This window comes from Dromaius novaehollandiae, chromosome 11 (genome assembly GCF_036370855.1).
Source record: "Dromaius novaehollandiae isolate bDroNov1 chromosome 11, bDroNov1.hap1, whole genome shotgun sequence".
Classification (NCBI taxonomy): Eukaryota; Metazoa; Chordata; class Aves; order Casuariiformes; family Dromaiidae; genus Dromaius; species Dromaius novaehollandiae.
The window spans coordinates 22,518,302-22,540,033 of record NC_088108.1 but is presented as its reverse complement, the minus strand read 5'-3'; the positions used below and the strand labels follow the sequence as shown (position 1 = coordinate 22,540,033).

Below are 21,732 nucleotides of genomic sequence, written 5' to 3'. Positions count from 1 at the left end.
AAAATGAAACCGGATGCATTTTTTCATGTTTTCAAATATTGCTATTAAATCAGAGTGGTTGGGGGATTGAGGGGGCAGATATGTCTTGTTCAGAGTTGTGCGTTGAGTTGCCTGGCTCAGACAGCAGTAGCAAATAAACAACTGCAGAGCTACAGCAAAGCGTTTGGGGTCATCTCCAAATCCTGTCGTGTTTTTCAGAAGATGATAGCGTGCCTGGCTTTGTTCTGCAGAGTGTAGCCATTTTGTTGACACATCTGTCTTGCCTCTCAAAACCACCTTTTTGCAAACTTTTACTGTGGTCTGAAGTTTTTTATTCTTATACGGATGACCTGATCCAGAGTTTCCTTCAGATACTATGATTTTTGGATGTGCAGTGTTCTCAGCAGCCGTGTAGCGTGCTTTAGCTTGAAGGGTAAATGAGAATTTGCTTGCCTTTTTTTTGTTTTTTCCTGACAATTGGATGCAGCCGAGAAACTTAGAACCTTTGTATAGTAATTGTTGTCTGCTGCTTTGGAGCATTTAGCCTGCAAAGACTAACCTCAGTCAGGTGTTCTCAGCAGTGCTATACTCCCTTGCACTCCTAAGGCATGCTTAGGCGATACCAGCCAGTTCTGGTCAGTACCTCTGTTTTATTACTCTGCTCCAGCCCTCTGATTCCTTCTTTGAACATCTCCCAGGCCCTTTTGCTCTACTTTCACTTGGCTCCTCTAGCCGCCCTGAATATGCCTGATCTTATCAGGAGCTCAGTGTACTTGGTTGGAGGCTGCCAGTGTGTACAGGGTAGTGCAGCCCTCTCACAACTAGCTCCATGCTGTGTATCTTGATGTGATGTTTTTTCTGCCCAAGGCTGCTGGCCGGGTAGGAAGCCCAGCCTTGTTTGTCTGGGTAATGATGATGGTGCTTCTGTGCCAGTGAATGCATTCCCCAGTCTTCTGAATTACTGCACAGGTAGGATTAGTATCAAGAGTAGTGCCATTCTTTCCTTTTAGAGGGCTGTTTTATGGAGAAGTGAAATGAGGTTTGTACCCGACTTTCTCTCTTTGGTGAGACTGATTTACCTTTGACATAATTGCATGATATATGTTCTGTATAAGAGCTGGATAGAACTTAGTGTGCAGGAAATAATCTTACCTGATACAAGCCTTCTAATGATGATGGTAAATCTGGATGATCTGCTTCTTGGGAAGTAGTGAGGAATAATAATTTGGAAGTAAGTTAAGTAACTCGTGTATCCCTTTTTCTTTCCTTTTTCTAGAACCATAGAGCAGACCCAGAAGAACTATTCACAAAACTGGAACGCATTGGAAAAGGCTCATTCGGTGAAGTCTTTAAAGGAATTGATAATCGGACACAGCAAGTGGTTGCTATAAAAATCATAGACCTTGAGGAAGCAGAAGATGAAATAGAAGATATACAGCAAGAGATAACTGTTTTAAGTCAGTGTGATAGTCCTTACGTAACAAAATACTATGGATCATATTTAAAGGTAATGTATAGTATTGCACAAAAATTTGCTATCAGTATGTCACCCAATTGTTTCGAATGCTGCTAAGAAAATTCTAAAATTGAGGAAATGCTGTCATGCCAATTTGCCTTCTTTAGTAGTTTGATTTTTTTTCTTTCTTTCTTCCTTTGAACAGTGATTTTTTTTCACTTTAGTTTGCTGCTTTTGCTGCATGTTCTTTGAGGCTGGAAATAGCACAAAATGGCTGCAGAATGAAGGGAGTTGTATAGAGAATTCTTCTTGACCTTGTTATTGCTTTTGTACTCTGGTTTTCTCGCCTCTTTCTTCACCATGCTACCCAGCCCAATCTTGTGGTCTTTCCGGGTTAGGAAAAAATATCTTCATAGCTATAGTAGCAGAAGCCTTTCACTGATAAGGAAGGATACCCTGCACTGTGTAGGGTTGTGTTTGTAATTATGCAGCATAATAGGCCTGAGTCAAAGTAAAACTGACATCAGCAAAGTTATGTAACCACTCTGTAAAGTGTTATCCAAGGCACAATTTAAAAACAAAAATACCCTACAGAAACTCACAGTGTTGAGTAAGTCTCGTCAATTTGCAAAATTTTCCGGGTATAATCACCTCAAATATTGCTTAATGATCTGCAGTAGGTATATATTTAAGTTTTGAAGTTTTTTTTCTAATGGTTTTAGTTTTAAAAATGCTAAAGTGTTAACCATAGTTACTGCTGTTTTAAGTGTCTAGAGGTTTTATTTGTTTGGAGTTTTTTGAGGCATTTCAGCAGCTCCACCTCTTTAAAGTAGAGGTGGGGGAGAGTTGGGCATTACTCCAACGACAGATTGCTGAGATATGTTCCTGTGTCACATTTGTGCTGTATCTTTTGGGTACTGTAAAAGTATCTGCAGAAACTGTGTTGTCATGTTCTTTGTGGAATTGGGGGTTCTTTTCCCCTCTTCAAATTGCAGAAGTATTCCATTTTGAATATTCGAGCACTAAGTGAGCCATTTAATTTTCTGTACTCCAAATACTTAATTCCGTTTGACCAAAATAGACAGCTATGGAGTGTGCACAGGTTGTCACTACTGTCCCATCTCTCCTTATCTTTATTGGGTTCAATCAGTGGGATTTTATTTATTTATATATTTTTGCAATAGAGTTCTGAGATATAGTGGAACTTGCTTCCTTGTGTTATAATATGTTAGAACAAGCTGGTTCTTTCCAAACTGACTTCGGATTCAGCTAGGAATGCTTCGCTGGAGCAGTGTACCAGTGATGTCGCAGACCCAAATGTGATCGGTCTTTTTCACAGTTCTTTTTTTATCTGTGATGAACAAAGTCCTAAATGTTATCCTCCTCGGTATCCATATTTGTAACTTGGAGCTGTAGAAGACCAAATGTCTTCCCTGTAGCACAAATAGGTAGAGGTAAGTTTTGGAAAGTGCTTTTACATGTAAATAGCTTTGTTGAATGTCAGAATTAAACATAGGTTTCAGCAGCAGTAAATCTGGGGGGGATCCTGATTTCTTAGCCTGAAAAAGCTTGATAAGCTGTGAACTGAATTTGTTGAGAAAATCGTCTTTTTGTTATTACAGCAACGTAGGTGCTGAAACCAAATCTCCAATTCTGCATAACTACCTGCGCATAACTGCAGTTTTTCTTTGGAATTGTTATGCATGTCTTTCACTCGTCTGTCTGTCTGTCTGTCTGTCTGTGCTATAAAGCTTTCAGCTTTTGGTTAGGGTTTTTTAACTTTTAAACATTCCTGGCAAATACAGGAACATGTTAATGCCACATTACTTTCCTCACCACTGTTTGAGTTCTTTCCATTTCTAGTCTAACTTGATAAATTCTGAAAGATTAATGCTGGTCTGTTGTTTATTTTTCACACTTCTACTCTTCTTTGGGGAAGAAATTTCTCTGTGTGAGGTGTGGGGAAGTTTTTGTGGAGTTTTGACTGCTGTCTTGTTCCTTCAAGAAATTCCTTCAAAAAAAAATTTTTGGTTTACAGGAGTGTTTTTCATCCCAGAATAGCATGGTAGGTAATTCTACTGCTTGCTGTTCCCCAAGTAAATGAATAAAAATATCCACAAATAAATGAGTTACTTTTCGTTTTGTAATTAAAAATAAATAAATAAAATGACTCTAAGTAGCTTAAGTGGCTTTAAATTTTTTTTTAGGCTTGATTTATCCCTGGCAACTAATACTAGACCTTGCAGCTTGAGATCACTCGAGGGAAAGAGTGTACTGGTTTTGTTAAATGTGCAAAGAATCTTTTATGCTGCCTTCTTTTCATTTTAGTAATAACGGGTATTTTAAGGGTTGTATCTGTCTGCTTTTTTACTTAATTGCTATAGCTTTTAACTTTCTATCAGCTATTATTCTGAGTGGCTGTTGGCCTGCCGAGCATTCAGTTGTGCAGTATTTCATTCAGGAGTTAATTTTGCTACATACTGTAGACATGTCTTGGAAACAGTGAAATTTGTACAGTTGTGCACCAAATGACTTTATAATTAAAGACTAAAGACATTACATTGACACTACAGTCTAAAAATTAAGACATCTTACTGCATTCAAAGCAATAGGCAATAGATTAAAAAAATCAAATAGTCAAGTAGGTATGCTGGTGAGTAATTAGCTTTATATGTAAAGATACTGAGAATATTCCTAGAAATACCTTTTAAAGTAGTGGCTAGAAAGAGCGTAAGTATATGGTAACTAGAAGGTATTTAAAAATATAAAAGATCACTTTTCTTTTTCCCTTTGCATCCTCCTTTCTTTACTTACAAGCAAAACAGACTGTTGTAGATTGCTTTGAGCTCCCTAATGGAATAAGATAATGTCTGGGTTTTGGCTAGTGAAAGGTATGAACATATGGGCATCTTTTAGAGTGTTAGAAGATACCGAGTTGAACCAGTCTACCCTCTTTCAGATCATGTTTATGAGATAGAAATAGTTTACTAAAATACACTAATCATCTGTATAGCTTTCTCTGAAGCTCTATGAAGGATATTAGAAATTCTTTGGAGTTACGCACTGCCTAAATCAAAAAGATACGGTGTTTCCCTGGCTAGACCAAAGCAAACCATCAGTGCAGAGGCATTTCAAGTTGCCTGAAATACTTACTGATTCATTTTAGTTGAGTATCCAGCTCTGGTTTTAGTCTCTAAATGGTATTAGCGAGCTGCTGCTGGTGAAATCTATAAAATTGGATGGCTTTTACTTCAAAGAGGCAGTTCCTGATGAAAATGGCTTTGCCTTAAGGATGAAAGAAATAACTGTGGCTGAAACCACGTTTGCTTCTGATTTTTGTGTGTGCTTCAGTTCATCTGTTGAACTGTAACTGCGTATCATCTGTCCTAAGTTTTGCTCCTTATTTTGAAGTAAACTTTGAATAAGCAGATTGCAGTTATTTGTCTTGTCTTTTTATTTATTTTTTTTAAGTCAGTTTCGGTTTTTACCGAATATGCTATCTTTCAGGAGGAAATTTGACCGGGATGGAGAGGCTTGGTCTCAGGAGTCCTTGCCCTTACCAGCTGCACACAGGCTCTTCCAGATGTTCCTTGCTGTGAAGCAGAAACTGAAAGGCAGGGAGGGAAGGGTGTCTTTATTTCAATTACTTGACTTACAAATTTGTAACTTAGTCAGCTCCGCTGACTCCCTGTAAGTTGCTCTTTATTCTATGGCTTGGTTGCTCATTAGCTACAACTTGTACATCTGTCTTGTAAACACGGATTTTAAAAAGTACAGCCAGTCTCTGAAGATTGTACCTAACAACATAGAGTAATGCTGCATTGTTAGTTATTTTGTTTTTCGAAAATATCAGTGGTACAAGATGGAGAAGTTCACTTGCGTAGAGATTCGGGAGATAAAGCTGATTCCAGTTTTTCCTTTATTGTGACACAAACAGCAATGCAAGAAAACTCTGTCTTTGTAATTTGGGACACCTATTTCTCTTGAATTTTGATGTAGAAGAGGAGCTTCCCACTCCATCCATCTTTAGAACTTTGCTATTTTTGTTTTTTGGTTTTTTTTCCTTAAATTTTCCTTGGATATCTGGCAAGATCAGTAGTATCTCCTAAACATATTGGTGTGTGAGCATATAGTCAAAGAATGCACTGTAATAGGCATGTTTGTGTAGGGTAGTAAAGGACTTAACTTTATATAGTGTCTTTCACAAAGGCATGTATAATTGTACAAGCTTACAGCTGTATGAATGGAACTTCTGTAGATGTAAAGTAATTTAAATCCTAATGTAGATGTTGTTTATATTTGTGGTAGGTCAGCATCTGATTTTGTCTTGTCATCCAGCATTGCACTTTGATTGGAATTAACACTTTACCTCAGTAAATAAAACGCTGGCTGTGGAGAGTCCCGTTCAAACTGATAATGCATAGCAGTGGGATTTAAATTAGAATTGCTAAAATTAGTTTTTCCTCAAGTTTAATGGCTTCTCAAAATGTCAGTAGTATTGTCTTATCAGCTCATGCGAGAAAGAGGTTAAAAGTATTAAAAGTTACCCTAGTTCTGGCATGTTTTGGTTATGCAAATTTGTGACGTTTGATAAGTACTTGAGCTGTATTTTTCCAGGCTGCTCCAATAGAGAGAGATCTTCTCTTGGAGACTGAAACATCATTGTTTTCCCTGTTTGTGCCATATAGCTGTCAGGCTAGAAATTTAGGTTTTTATCCCTGTAGCTCTTGCAGCCACCTGGGCTTGCTCTTTTTCTTTTGCAATTAAAACAGTCTTGAAGTTACTGTAAGTTATTCAAATTTTAGTATGGATAACTCTTGCAGTAGCATCCAAAGACTTCCATCAGAATTAAACAGCAAGGCTTGGAGAACATGTAAAGATACTGTTTGTGTTCTACACTATTTATACTTGGTTGACCTAAAATAGCTAGGAAAAAGGTTGTACATGCTAGCTAGAAAATACACACGCTTGGTTACACCGGATAATAGCAATTTCTTTGAGACATTGTATTTCAGAAACACAGTACTTATTCATGTTCACCCTATGCTGTTTTCAAGTAGTAGTCAAATCTTCCAAACATGTCTGGTAACCACAATGTTTGCCTTAAATGAGAGTTCCTTGCAGGTTTTCTCAGCTGACAAAGTTGAGCTTTATAAAAACCTGCTAAAATTAGCCAGCCCTTCCCTGCTGATCTCATAATATTGGAATAGACTCTCATAAATGGTGTGTTTCTTAAATTCAGTATAAATCCAACAGAGTATACTTTGTTGAGATAATTGGATGTGGTACACTCAAAAACTGCACCTTTATTTGCTTGTTGAGTTTCCTTTTAGATTTCTATCGCTAGTCAGGAAACGGAGTAAGACAGAATACGACGTAGAATGAGAGAGGCTTGAAAAGGTAGTGCTGCCATGAGCTTGTGCACCGTTACAAGGAACGAGCGCTAGTAAACTATTTGCTGGAGACTGAGACAGTAGGTGTGACTTTGCCAGTTCTGGTTTGGTTTTAATAACTGATTTTTATTTCAAACAAAGGTGTGTCTTTTTTTTTCTTTTTTATCTTCCCAGGATTTCCTAGAGTAGTAGTCCATAGGTTGAAATCCGGGTTTCTAATTCTGAAATGCGAGGGGATTGTGGGAAGCAAATAGAGAAGATCCCCGTCTGGAAAGATGTGCTTTGTAGATCTGGTACCAGATCTTTCTGTTTTGTTTATATGAACCAGCCACCTTTTTCAGCTGCACACTAAGGGCAAAGTCAACATCTTGAAATCTATGTTAGAAGAACTTGTCAATTTTAGTGTTATAGCACTGTAGCTGAGACATCTCAGCAGTGAAAGCGCAGAAACTCTTCACATAGCTGTTTCCTTTTTCCAAACAGGAATGAAGATTCAAACAGCATATAGTTGAAGGAATGCACACTTTGCAACGCTACCAGAAATGAAGAAAAAAAAAATCTTTAAATCTTACTTTTTATGTAATTGTATTGCTCTTATCTTTGACCTTTTAATGGTTAATTTGGAACTTCTGATCTGGAAACTTGGGAAAACTGCGTGTTTTCATAGGGTTCCAGATCCAGTCATGCTCTTCCCCCTGGTTGGTGTTTTATGGTGCTTGTGTCCCAAAATTGGAGCTGCCCTTGCGGTAACAGGCATGTTTTATGGTAGAACATAAGTCTTTAGGCACAAGCACGTTCAAGGTCTGTGAATTCTCACTTTTTGCTGGATCTGACAACTCAAGTTGGAGCTTGCGGGTGTGTTAGATGTGCACTTGCTCGACTGCCTTGTAGATGAAGAGGCATTTAACAGCTACATCCATTTTTCTTTTATTTCTGTGTTGCCTTTGAAGAGGGGTTCCACCCTGTTTGCTTGTTTGTTTTTTTTGAGGAATTTTAAGTTCTGCTGAGTAGTTTTGCTCAGATAGGATATAAGACTGTGTGTGTGTTTGGTCATGTTACAGAAAAGTTTCATTTGAGTAAAAATCATGCAAGAATTTCAATTGCTTCATGACTCCTTTCATTCTTTGTGACTCAGTGCAAGTTGATTATTCTAACTGTAGATTTCTATGAATTTTATTCCATTTATGTATTAAAAATGTGCTTTTTCTGTATCACAAATAGGTGGAATTAATTGTCTATGTCTCGTTGCAACTACAGTCTTAGAAAAACCACTGATTTACTTTAAACTTAAGCCACCACTTAAAATGACTAGTGTGTTTTTTCATATAGAAGTCAAACTTTTGCTATTCAGGTTTCTTGTGCAGGAGCAGTGTGATCGTGCTACAAGCAGTAATCAGACATAACTTGATGATTATTGGGGCTCTCCGTTTGTGTTCTCCTAACAGTGTGCTGGTAGTCCATTGAGATGTTTTCTTCTTCAGGGCACACTTGGCCTTCTAACAGCTTATGCCTTCTTTTTTTACAGGGCACAAAGCTATGGATAATAATGGAATATTTGGGTGGAGGATCAGCTTTAGACCTTGTAAGTATATGAATTTGGCATTTTGAGTACCAGTAGTAAAACGTACTTCATTGTGCTTTCCTATCTCTTTATAAAAATCCAGTCCCTGGGGGCTGCTGGTGTTATATCAGCACTACATTGTAATGCTCCAAAAAGTGTAAATTGGCATGATGGTTCTGTTATGTTTTTCCTCACATTGAGTTGATATACATACATACATACATACATACATACATACATACATACATACATACATACATACATACATACATTATATATATGGGGTTTTTTTTTCTATTTGTCTTCCAAGCACTAGGAAGTGTCCATTCCTTTTCAGTCAAAAGGAAGCAAACTGGGATTTTTACTATGAGGAGAAGTACTGTTCTTGCCATCTTCCTCCCCCCTCCCCTGAAGTAGCATATTCATTACACTTAAATTCAAATGTTTCCTTCAGGACTGGGTCTCGAGAATGGATGTTGTGTGTGCTCACAGAGTATAGTTAATTTTAACTGGCTAAAGGGTGTTTGCTTTTCCATTTTCAGATATTTACAGTTAAACATGAAAGTGTCTTTTACTTAATACTGTGGCATTCATGAAGGATGCAGCTTGGTAAAAAAGCACAGTCCACTGTACGTGGATGTGGTTTCCCCCAACTTTCAGTACAGCTCCGCCTCAACTGTAAAGCTTAGACCCACCCTTTCCTGTAAGATAATATAACTCAGTCTTTGTTTGTGCGACTCGGGAGTAAAAATACCATGTCTTCAGTATTACAGAATAGTGTTAACTGCCCGGTTGCTAACAGTGGTCCTGTCTGCAAAGATTTAAAGATATGCTTAACTTCACAAACCTGTTCAGACTTCTTTGTGAAACTTCACCGCATCAGCCCAGCTGCAGGAGTGCAGGGGCACAGTAACTGTGCATGGCATGGTGCAGTTTGTAGCTCTGGAGCTTCGTCTTTTTGGAGAAGTGGCTGTGAGATAATTTATTCTTTGTTAACACTTTCAGATAGTTTTATAGTCTTCTGTGGAGCATCAGAAATAAATAGCTTTGAGTAGTGTTCAGTGTTTTCAGTTGTCCTTTAGGAGGATAAAACCTTAATTTTTGCCTCATTGGCTTGATAGCTCCCTGGTGTTTTCTGTTTGACTGCAACGTGTAGGGGGGGTTATTTGGTTGGGTTTTTTAGCAGAATCACACACCTTCATTGTTTCTGTTTTATTTGGATAGCTTCCTATGCTCACTAGCTTTACACTTAGTCCATACAAGGAGCTTTGCAGTAGTACGTTGTGTTCTAAATGAAAAACAAGCATGGAATCAAAAATATTGGAACATGAAAAAAATGGATTGTTAAATTGTAAACATACACGGTTGATTGATTTATTTTGAAATAAACTTGAGTTTCTTAATTCACTTAATCTAAAATGCAAAATTCTGTGTGCAGGCTTTGAGAAACTAGAATTTTTTTGGAGGTTAATTAGCTTTTCACGTGGATTGCATAGTGAGGGAGTGCATATTGTAAGTGTAAGAAAAAGAATATTAACAGCACTTTCAAGGAATTGTCAATATAGGAGACATAAAGATGATTTCTGTGACACTGATTTCTGGGAGAATATTGAATCTTCATTTTTATGAATTCTGTTACATTAAATGTTGCAAGTTTAAGTTTTAATTAACATGTGTTTTTCTCTAAAGCTGCGGGCTGGCCCATTTGATGAATTCCAGATAGCTACTATGCTGAAGGAAATCTTGAAAGGTCTTGACTACCTACACTCAGAGAAGAAAATTCACAGGGATATAAAAGGTGTGTGACAATTTAAATGCAACTTTGTTAAAGTCCTAAAAATCATAGGAGCCATATTCTAAATTAGATATCGTATTATTTTCCTTTGGCAGCTGCCAATGTCTTGTTATCAGAACAAGGAGATGTTAAGCTTGCTGATTTTGGAGTTGCTGGGCAGCTGACAGATACGCAAATTAAGAGGAATACCTTTGTTGGAACTCCGTTTTGGATGGCACCGGAAGTTATTCAGCAGTCGGCATATGACTCAAAAGTAAGTGTTATAGTAGGAAATCTTTGCTTTGTATCTGTAGCTCCGACGGAAGTAGCTTTGTTCTTTGTCTTTCTAGCTCTGTGTACTGACAAAATAGATTTCAAATTACAGAATTTTGAATAAGAAAATTGAAAGTCCGATTAGGTTGTTCTTTATGCCATAATTGCATGTCACTAGTTGTATGTGTGCGCTAGTTGACCTGTGAAAACTCATCTAGTAAATTGGATGCTTTAAAGTTGAGATTCTTTCAGAGAAACTCTCTGGATACTCTGTGTTGTGGATTTGTTTTTGTTTTTTAATTTCAATTCAGTGTTTCCCATTCCAATTCAAATAGTGATAAAATTCTCACAAATTAGAATACCACCAGAAGTAATCAGCTTAAAGCCAGGATGGTGGTTGAAATTTTGTTCTAGTCTCCCCTTTTTCAAAGGGTAAGATTCATGTCATAAAAATAAAATTTTATTTAAAGGTAGTTACCTGCTTTAAGCTGGCCTTCTAGGCTTCCTCTCTAGAGTCAGAAGAGAGATTTCAGTTGCCTATCTCTTTCTACTAGCTACAGAAACCTGGCTTATGGTAACACCTATATTTTTAGACAGCAGTGTGAGATTAAACCTGGTCTTAGTATTTCTCTGTGTACTCTGCTGGTAAGTGTTGGACTCTAGTACATCATTTCATTTCCAAAACTTGTTCTGAGCCAGTTTAGCCAGTGTCAAACTTGAATGAATTCACCTACATGTCACAGAGGTTCTTGCTGATAAGGAGGAGCACATGCACGCAGTAGTTTTCATGTTCAGGGTTTGAGGTGCAACTGTAATGCTTTCTCTGGGACACTTCTGGAAAGCACTCCACCTTGTTTTAAAAATGCTTGTAGTTCAGTCCAAGTGAAAAATCATTCCTTTTTTCCTTGCCTTAAGTAAATTAACTGTACCACTCCTTCATTCATATTCTGTCAGCAACTGAATCTCCTGCTTTCCTTGTCTTCTCAATGAGTTGCAAGAGCCATGTCCTCTCCCCTTATTTTCTTTATCTGCCAAAGGCTGGTGGAAAGCACTAAAAGTATAAGCCTTTGTGTAGGACGAATGAGCATTGGATAGTTTGTTTTTTATTTCTAGACTAATGCTGATAAGTATTTTGGCCCCTGGACTGAATTTTAACCTTTCTCCTTCTCTCTCCATTTAAGAATGGCAGAAAATAAAATGGAAATGCATATACCTTTTTTTTTTTTTTTTTTTTGTAATGGCAGAGATTTACAAGTCTCAGCTCTTCTTTCAAAATATTTTGCTCCTAAATACAACTGTTGGTTATGCTATTTCATTAATATACAGTGAGCTAGTTGAATTCATCAATACTAAATACAAATATTCTTGTGAATAAGAAAGGAATATTGGTGAGATGCAATTTGTAACCCTTGCTTAGTATATGCACAGCTTTGGGTTATGACTTCTGTGCTATGCATAGTCAACTGTTTTCAGACACTTGAAGTAGAAAAGATTTTCACAGTCCCTAACAGATTTCAATGCAAGGACAGTCTTGTTTGCAACACTTATCATCTGTTAGAATAAGTATCTTCACTTGCAGTAGTCTTCAAAAACTTACACGATAAAACTGGGGTTTCAGACCTTTTAGGAATTTGGTGTTGCAGGTCTAACTAAATTCCTTAAGTAGTCTGCTGGGAAACAAATTGAGTGATCACTTACTGGATTTGGTAGAGCCCTCTGCCTTGTTTCTTTACAGAGTGAGGTGTCGGAACAAGGTGGGATACTAAAGTGCATAGGTAGTTTAAAGTAGTACCAGCGTGCAGTTTTGCTATCTAAACAAAAACTGAGTTACACTTAGGAAATTCACAGCAGTTTATAGTTCATTATGGAAAAAAGAAATCATACGAAGATTAACATTTCTGAAGCTTTTTCCAAAAGCTTGTGTCTTTAGGTACACATTTAACATTGTAGGAGAACTGGTGATGGTGTATGTCTGCCAGAGTTACTAAAGACACATTGAATCAGATTATTAAAAAAGAATCTTTGTGCATCATCCACTTGTACCAACATTAAGTTTGTGATGTGGTATATATAAAGCTTTTGGTTGCTAAATACTTTGTCATGGTAGCCCTTAGCTTTGTACTAAAATTAACTTTTCCCTTTCCCAGGCTGACATCTGGTCATTGGGCATCACTGCTATTGAACTAGCCAAAGGGGAGCCACCCAACTCGGATATGCATCCGATGAGAGTTCTGTTTCTCATTCCGAAAAACAATCCTCCAACTTTGTTAGGAGAGTTCAGTAAACCTTTCAAAGAATTCATTGATGCATGCCTGAATAAGGACCCAACGTTTGTGAGTAGATAGAAGTTTGTGTGTATATGTAGATGGGCTTTTTTCTTCGTTTTGGGATTTTTTTTTTGTTTCGTGCTTTTGAGGGGGGTTGTTTTTTGTGTCTCTTACTTTCTAGTGCATCATAGTCATTTCAAATAATTTCAAAGACTCTGTTTTCCACTGTAAGTGGTAGCATTGCTTTTTTAATGTCTGTCTTCCCATCCCAGTCTCTTCAGTTTAAAATAATAAAAGGTTGGGGGGTGACCAAAGAAATGATTATGCCAGAGGCCACTTCGTAAGGGGCAGACTAGCTTGGGATTACGTCAGAAGAGAGAAGCCTGAACAGAAGAGAGAATCTTTAATCTTTTCTCCAGCAAAACTTTTACTGTCTGAATTTTGCTTACAAGGAAGTGTTGCATTGGAGAATTTTGATTAGTCATTTTCCTGGGTGTGTACTTTTTAATGCAGAAGAATAAGCAGTATAGTCTCTGTGCAACTTGATCATATTTTTAGAGTGCTTGTAAATGTGGATTACTGGCTTTTCTTGATTTCCTGTTTGCACTAAATTCCTGATACTGTACAAATTAGGTCTGGAAGCCAGTTATCGTACTAAATCTTCCCTACTAACATAAGAAATCACAGTATGTTAGCATAGGGTTAAATATTTAAAGTGTTTCTTACAGCGCCCTACAGCAAAAGAACTTCTGAAGCACAAATTCATTATGAAAAATGCCAAGAAGACTTCATATCTGACAGAACTCATTGATAGGTTTAAGAGGTGGAAGGCAGAGGGACACAGTAGTGATGAATCTGATTCCGACGGTTCTGATTCGTAAGTTCATTTTCACAGTTTAGTCTGGGTTTTGGGGTGGGATTTTTTTGAGTGTTACTGCAGCACGTGTGTTGCAGTTTATGTATATAATTGACTCCTCTTCTATGTAACTGTCTTTGTTCAGTGTGTTTTGCATTAGCTCTAACCTTTTGAAGGGAACCCTTTGTTTGAACCTACAGACTAATGCAGAAATCAAGCTGTGCACTCATTACTACTTTAAACTTTTTCTCTTCAAACTCCAGTTCTGTTTAAGTGCTATGTATTCCCTAGTCTCAGGTTAGTGGTTATACCAAAAAGAATGCAACACAATTAGAAATATTGCAGAGCAAGGTTGAGGTCTGTGAAGAAGTTTGCACGATGCCTGTGGAACAGCATACATTCTGCAAGTCTCTTGTTTTTCTGGATATCAGATAACTTTTAAATGGGAAGCCATGGGAGAAGGTAAGCTTTATGGGTAGACTACATCTGTTTGTTTTGATCAGGCTTTAACTTATTCAATCTCTGAAGTTTGTTTTTTCTAAAGTTCAGTTAAAGTTTCAGTGCATACTCTTCTTATTTTAAGGTACACCGAACTAATCCATACAGGTTTATTATGTATTTGGGTTACCTATGCTGCTTAGCGTTATGTTGTGGCTAGTGTTATGTAGATGGTATTCTTTTTCTTCAGGGAGTCAAGTAACAAAGAAAATAACTCTCATCCTGAGTGGAGTTTTACTACAGTTCGAAAGAAACCAGATGCAAAGAAGCTGCAGAATGGGACGGTATGTATGGTCTGAAGAGTTCTTTAAAGTGCTACTTGTGAAGCTGTTGTAAGGAGCATGTTCATAAATACTAGTAATTACTTATTTTTTCAGAAGAATTGACTACCTTTTTGTAATTCAACACACAAAACTTGTCAGTGATAATTTCCTGTGTTAATGTCGGCCTCAGTTGCAAAAAATACTACAGAGCAATAGATCAGTATCTGTTTCATAAAGATGTGAATTTTAAAGGTTCATATAATACTAAGCAGAAGCAAAATAGAACTGTGGCAATATATGACATTGTTTCAGAAATGTCATCCGGCATCTATTTCCACATCACGTAACACTTGTTGATGTACTGTATGTTTCATTGTTTTGTGATTATATTTCAGGGGCTTTGTTGAATACAGCTGAACTTTTAGAATCGTATATGCTGTGTTAAGTGCAACTACCTCTGTAGCAATATATTAAAATAACCTGCATTTGTTAATTTTTAGGATCAAGATCTTGTTAAAACCCTGAGTTGTTTAACAATGATAATCACCCCTGTGTTTGCTGAGGTAAGTCTTAATTTAAAAGCCCTTTTGAAAGTATTACCCAAGTATTTGATAAATTTTCTAAGCTTTATCTGTTTTGGTCTATTACTCAGCTTAAACAGCAAGACACAAATAATGCTAGCAGAAAGAAAGCAATTGAGGAACTTGAGAAAAGTATCAATATGGCAGAAGCAACATGTCCAGGGATCACAGATAAAATGGTGAAGAAACTTATGGAGAAATTTCAGAAGTAAGTTAAGGGATTCTTGTGTGCATTTAAATTTATTGTAAAAGAAAAGTCTAAAATTAAGTAGTTACATTCAGGAAAGGTTGGTTGAATTTGAATACTCCATATATTAGGGAAACTTGAGCAGAATTTTGTGATAAGTGGGGGATATGTTACATCCAGTAATTTAAACTTTTAGCTCTGTTGGTCATATGCAACACTTCTGGTTATTGCGACTAAAATTAATTGTAACAATCACTTTTTATGCTCATTTAGTGCTGCAATTTTACTGTAGTCTTATACTTTTGCTTCTTTTAATTTAGCCTGCAATTTTATCTTAAATGTATTAATAGCAAGTAAGGGAGCAAGAGAATCTGTAACTTGATTTATCTTTTTAGGGAATGTTTCCTTGAGAATGTCGATTCTGGTGTGGGGGTTTTTTTATTGTTGTTGTTTTGGGTTTTCTTCATACAAACTGTTGAGATGAGATGAGGGCATGTGCTTGTTTAGTGATGCACTGACCATTATGTGCCGTTTGCCAAGCTGAAACCTAATTAACAAAATTCTTACCTGTATTTTTTTTATTTGTAGATTTTCTGTTAATGACTCATCCTAAGAAACTTCACATAATTGACTGCTGTTTCGTATGGACCCAGTGAAACCCACCAAACTACTTCAAGCTTGGCAGTGCTTAGCTCATGAGCTCCTTGTGCCTTTTGGATCTTTGCAACATGTTGATGGTGATTGAGGATTTGAAAGAACCTACTCAACTATTTTGTGGCAGTGCACATGGTTTTATATTTTCAGGAAATTATTTTGTAAAGAACAACTTTTAATATTGTAGTTTCACCTGTTTAATCTGATAAATGTTGAGGTGCAGTTTTGCTTTTAGAAATAACCATTACTTTAGTTAATAGGAAGTGCAAGTACAGTATGTTTTGATGCTATTTTGTTCCTGTACACGGGGATGTACAGGTCTTTTGTATTCATGAGTTAAACTTTTGTAAGTCACTAACAAGCTTCAGAGAAAATAGCTTTTTCACAGGCGTATTCAAAACATGTAACGTAGTGGCAAAGGTATTGCTGTAGCACCTGCTTCAACCAGCATAGAGTTATCATGCCCTGAAAAATAAACCTGCAACAGTATCTATTATAATTCTAAATTGGTACAGTATTTTAGGCAGCTCTATGATTACATATATTTGAGAGCAATATGTCACTAGTTTGCAGGTGATATGTAGCAACAGGAGTATCCTGATGTACAGTACATGTATTACCTTTTAGCGCAGGTTTTGAAGTAGTAATTCAATCTTATTCATCATGGTAGGAAAATTAAAGCAATACAGTTGAGGGGGTGGGGCTTTTGGCAATAATGGACAAAAACTGAAGTCCAATTTAATTTAATTTAATTTTTTTTCCTCTGAGTATACATGCCTGGGTGGAAGGGAGCCAGAGAAGCCGAGCGTCGCATGATACATACCTCACAAGCAGGTATAGGCGTAACACCAGCGTTCTGTGTGGTGGTGTTGTTTCTCCTGTAAGATATTTATACACGTTTTTGTTCTTAAGTACATTAAATACAGTACATCAACATAATTTGTTTATAATTTTCTGAAAGTGTATTTTAAATATGTATTTACCAGTTAATATGCAAATAACTGAGTTATAGATATTCTTTCACGAAAAGGTAGTACTGTGCAGTACGGAGTGATGATTTTATTTCTTTTCCCCTCATAAAAAGTAGGTAAGACTATAAAGTTGCTTTCAGTTATATATTTATGGTACTGCTAGATGGGTAATATCTTCTTTTTGTTTGTTTCTTAAGTTTTTTTGGTTTGTTTTCCTTTTTGAACCCAGTATGTATATTATGCTGAAGTTTTGAACTGGGATTGTTTTTCAGTACTTAGCTGTGGAACTGTTGGTGTAAATTTATTTTTGATAAAGGCTGGGTGTGTTTATTTTATGGTTCAGACCTGCACATTTTGTTTTTGCACAAAAGTCATTTTAAAGAATCTGAAATATATCTGCCAAATATTGAAAAAAGTAATGGTGTGCAAGTAAATACTGCATTTTTAGTCAAATGTTGCCATTACATCGTTTTTATATAAAGGACACTTGTGAGAGATGGTGGTTAGATATGCCAAGGACAATTATTTTCAATGGTGCCTACACTGTAAAAATTACTTTTAACTCCTTGTTTTAATTTTAAAAAATGTTTCTGTTTAAATCTTTCATCTGCTATATAACTGAAATTCGATTAGAATTTATATCTGAGAAAAAAGTCTGGAAATAGTTTTTGAAAACAATAATGTTATGGATTAAATAAATATTTTTATAAATGTAAAAGCAGCAAAAGTTGTAAATACAGTTGATCTGAAGCTTTACAAAATAACTGCATCACAGAAACAAATTGTAGAGTTCCTCTAGCTTCTGTAGTTGTTAGTCTTGTAAATCTGTTTATAGATGAAGCTTATTTCAATGTTTGGGGGGGTTTTAAATGGTTTAAAAATAAATATTTAAGTTCTGTAAACTTTCATGAGCTTGTTCTGTTGTGCGTTTTATTCTGGATTTTAGTAAATGTGCAGAGGTATGGATATACCTCTTATAAATTTGTGTTGTAGTTGAGCAAAACTGTTCCTTGCACAGAGCTGCATGGGTGTTTTGAAAAGGTCTGGGTCCCCCCATGCTGTTCTTGTCCGGAGGACGCCCACCAGCCGCTGCGCCCCCGGGGATGCTCGCAGCCGGAGCAGCACCAGGGTTCGGTTTGATTTCATGCCTAAAGAGGAGTCGTCGGGATCCGTGTGCTCAGATGAACGTGCAGTGCCGGTGACAACGCTGTAGAGATCGTAAAACATTCTGACTTAATTGTGAACTCAGTGTTGCGGATTCAAGGTACAAAAAGGCCTGCGCCACGGTTACCTCGGCTTTTACTTCTGCAGTCTCATCCCAGATCTCGTTTCAGAGAGCCATACCCATCTTGCAGAATTAAAAACGTGGTTTTACTTCTGTGTCACTTCCCTTAAGGCGTTCTTTTCTACAGAAGGCCGAGGGGAGAGGTGATGGGAATTTCTCCTGAATTTCATAATGGGTGGCTCTGCCCTCCGAACGGAGGGGCTTTAATCTATGCAGCTCTGACGATTCTGGGTAGCTGGGGTTACTGAGTTAAAGAGGAAGTTGAAACCTGCGCTATTTGTGCTATGACTGTAATAAGCTGCCGAACTATGGTGCCTCTTCTTTTCTTACGAAATGGGTGGGATGTACACCTACCTCATAGGGCAGTGTGGGGATTAATTAATCCGTATATGTATAGAACAGCCTCATTCTCTTTATGATACAGTCCATTCAAGAAACAGTTTTATTGCGCTGCATATGGCATTTCAGCTTCTAAGGTCTCTGTGCATAAGACTATAATTTAACTCTTAAGAATGGATGTCTGTGTTACTGGTTTCCAGAGGAGAGTTGTCTTTCTGCACCCGCCCCGGCCCAGCTCCCATGTGTTAGTTATTGATGAACTGTGTAACTTAATCAGCAGTATTCTGTTGCTGGCAGATAGCTAATGGAAAGATTTATCAAAATATTCATGCGGGAACCATCCTCTTGTTTGTTACGTTTTCCCACTGTAGACTGGGAAGAATCAATACTGAACTAGTCTTAAAGTAGTCTGAATCACAGAGTAGAGAAATGTGTTTGGTCTTTGGTAGCCGAGTCCTTTATCAATGTAAGAGGATTCTGAAAATCCCTGGTCTGATTCCTCTGATACAGTTTTGTACAGTGAACATGTAGTAATCGTAAAAACCTGTTCTTGCATTCAATTGAATGTCTAGTGGAATAGGAAAGTAGGTAGAGTCTTAATGTTTGCACAAAGTTTAGCAATTGTTAAAGGTATGATTTTTATCACACTGTTTTATGACAACACTGGAATAAAGTTATTTTCCTCTTTGCAAAGTTTTAGTGTTATGTATGTTGGCTTGCGTTATTTCATATTTTCCAGTAAATGAAGTTGAACTTAAATATGGAGATGAATTAAACGTGTTGAAACCTATTTTAGTACTTCTCCAAAGTTTTTTAATGTTAGTTTTAATATATACTGTGTACCTTTTGCTGCTTTTATATCCTGTCATATACACCTGTACCTGAAGAGTTGCCAAATGCCTTGCATTTTGAGTTTCAAGAGTAGCTTTATCTGTAGCAATATATTTCAGTAACCCCAATTACTTCAGTCCTGATGCATGGAGTAGCTGAAGAATGCTTTGCCACTGTGATGCTGCTGTTCCCCTCCCTCCCTCAACACCAGTTACTTTCATACGGGCTATAACGCTGGCATTTCTCCCTGGTATTGCTACCTTTCTTTTCCTGGCAAGAGACCAAATCCTGCTGTGTTATTGTCCCACGCTCACTTTTTTTGCTTAGTGATAATCATTTAATAGATGTTCTGCTTTTTTTTCTTTTTTTCCTTTTTTTTTCTGACCTCCTTTCTGGTAAAAAGGGCTGAGAAGGTACCATACTGGTACCATGAGGAAGGACCTATTCTGGAATTATTTTGGTTGCTCCTTGAGGCATAAGCCACTGTTTACTGTGATTATTCCTGTGTCAGTCCTAGGAAAAGTAGTTTATGCGATCAGTTTAGGTTGAGAAGGGTAATTTCTGTCACTTACTCACTGGCTGCTCTGTTCCTCTGCTGTTGTTGACCACCATGTAGGATGTGCTAAGTCACAGTGTACACAGCATGCTCCAGCCCTCTCTAGTCTGTGGAAAAATCCAAAAATAGTTCCCAAGTCCTTGTTCCTCCTTCTCAAAGCTAGGAGGAGGCCCCTGCTATCCTCTTCTTCCCAGCATGGTCTTCTGTCCCTGAGGCTAGCGCTGGCAGTTCCTGTGGGCGAGTAGCATAGCTGTGCTCTGAGCCCGCGCAGGAGGGCTGCCACCTCGTCGAGGCCACCCTCGAGGGAAAGCTGGCCGGGGCCAGCCTTCGCCCGTGCCTCCGTACGCTTTGCTGGTGAGTTTAAGGTATAACCCTTTAAGGGACATTGTCTGAAGGCTGTGTGTATGTTTTGCATTTGAAACACGGCTGCTTTTCTCTACCAAATCGTGCATGTAGACCGCCATACTTAAATGCTGTATTGAGAGGTGATTCTTGCCCTTTGCCAAGCACAGAGCTTTGGAAAAGGGAAGAAACAACTCCGTATAACCAGAAAGTTTGCTTTTTTAATAGCCCCTGTGCCTGTCTCGGAGCAGCGTGTGGGGTCCAGGTAGTTCACAGCTTTTTCAGCACAGGCCAGTCTTGAGCAGAAGCAACCCTCGTGTGCCCTCTTGTTGATCTAACACAGTTCTTTGGGCAGCCAACCAAGAATGTGGTTGTTTTGAGCAGCATTCAGTGAATCGCGGTGAGGCTGCTGTCGCCAAGACACTGAAAGCAGGGAGGGAGCCAGCAAGCAGCGGTGGGAGAGGGAAAGGGGCCTGGCAGCTCTGTGGAGCATCCTCAGCTGCCCGCAGCAACTGGGTGGCTGGGGATGCCTGCAGCATTGGAGGTGCAACCTTCCCGGGGGCCGGCTGCTGCAAAGAGGAACACAAAACTCAGGGGTGACCAACTGGTCTTTATTGTCCAGCTTCTAAAACAGGGAACAGAGATGTGCAGGGTGCAGTGATGCCCAGAAGCCTACTTCTTCTTGCCTTGCAACTAACCTTTTTTCTATCTTTCCCCCAGCTTCCTTGTTTCTGAAGTGCATTCTCACAGGTTGCAGTGGTTATCGCAGCTGTGGGTTTACTGTGCTGGTGCTCTCCTTATAGTAACATCCCACAGCATCTTACAGGGTTGTTCTTACAGCAAAATAACAAAATCCTCCCCTAAAATCTTACAGAAATAGCATCATTCTTTAGTTGTCTGGAACCCCTTTCCTGCATGGGTTTCCTGTAGTTCTAGATTAAGCAAGGTTTTTGTTTGGTTGGTTTTTTTTAATAAGTAGCATTCTTATACCTTTGCCCTTTCAGGGAACAACGAATAAATCATTTTCCTGCCACCTTACGGTTTTTAAGAATTCCCCTCTTCTGCTTCTTCTTTATAACTTTACAGAAAACAGCCCTGATAAAAATAACACTGTGTTCATGTAGCAAACAGAAACGTTCAGAAGCACCATGGTTACAGCAAGCTGCCGAACGCCACGGGTGAGCACCAGCTGCCTCTTTTTTCCTGCCCCCTCCTGTGATCTGTTCCCCCCCCTTGTCGCTTGCTGAGGCCTGGTGCAGGGGCGCGAGGGGCCCGGCTGCGTGCCTTGCCTCGCTGCCCCGGGTCGGAGCAGGGCCGGGGGGGGCCGGGGCCCTGGAGCTGCTGCTGGAGCACAGGGGCTAATGGGCCTGAGGAAGGTGCAGCAGAGTGATGACCATTAACCCTTTTCCCAGAAATCTCTGTGGGACGCTGCTAAAACGATTTGCGAGCACCGCTATGGTATTTCTTGATGGAAGAATGATGCTCAAACCTGGCTGGGGAAAAGACAGAGTTATTTGCTTGGGGCCGAGCATTGTAAGGAGCACCCAAATGTGCCACCCCCTCCTGCACGGCCCAGGCACCGGCCTGTGGCCCCGGCTCTGCACTAGGGCAGCAGCCGCATCCAGCAAGCTGGCAGCTCCCGGAGCGGTCCGTCCTCTCCGACACC

At 38.5% G+C, this 21,732-nt stretch overlaps 1 protein-coding gene across 1 annotated transcript in view; it reads left to right on the top strand.

The window, feature by feature from the left end:
• The window catches only part of STK26 (serine/threonine kinase 26), a 33,081-nt gene extending 15,460 nt beyond the window's left edge, over positions 1–17,621 (top strand). The window contains exons 3-12 of the mRNA XM_064518342.1: positions 1,256–1,486; positions 8,354–8,410; positions 10,079–10,187; positions 10,280–10,437; positions 12,584–12,769; positions 13,432–13,580; positions 14,248–14,341; positions 14,821–14,883; positions 14,973–15,109; positions 15,677–17,621. Of these exons, the coding sequence (XP_064374412.1) occupies positions 1,256–1,486; positions 8,354–8,410; positions 10,079–10,187; positions 10,280–10,437; positions 12,584–12,769; positions 13,432–13,580; positions 14,248–14,341; positions 14,821–14,883; positions 14,973–15,109; positions 15,677–15,701 (1,209 nt within the window). The 3' untranslated portion in view covers positions 15,702–17,621. The remainder of the gene's footprint in view (positions 1–1,255; positions 1,487–8,353; positions 8,411–10,078; positions 10,188–10,279; positions 10,438–12,583; positions 12,770–13,431; positions 13,581–14,247; positions 14,342–14,820; positions 14,884–14,972; positions 15,110–15,676) is intronic.
• Positions 17,622–21,732: the final 4,111 nt, after the last annotated feature.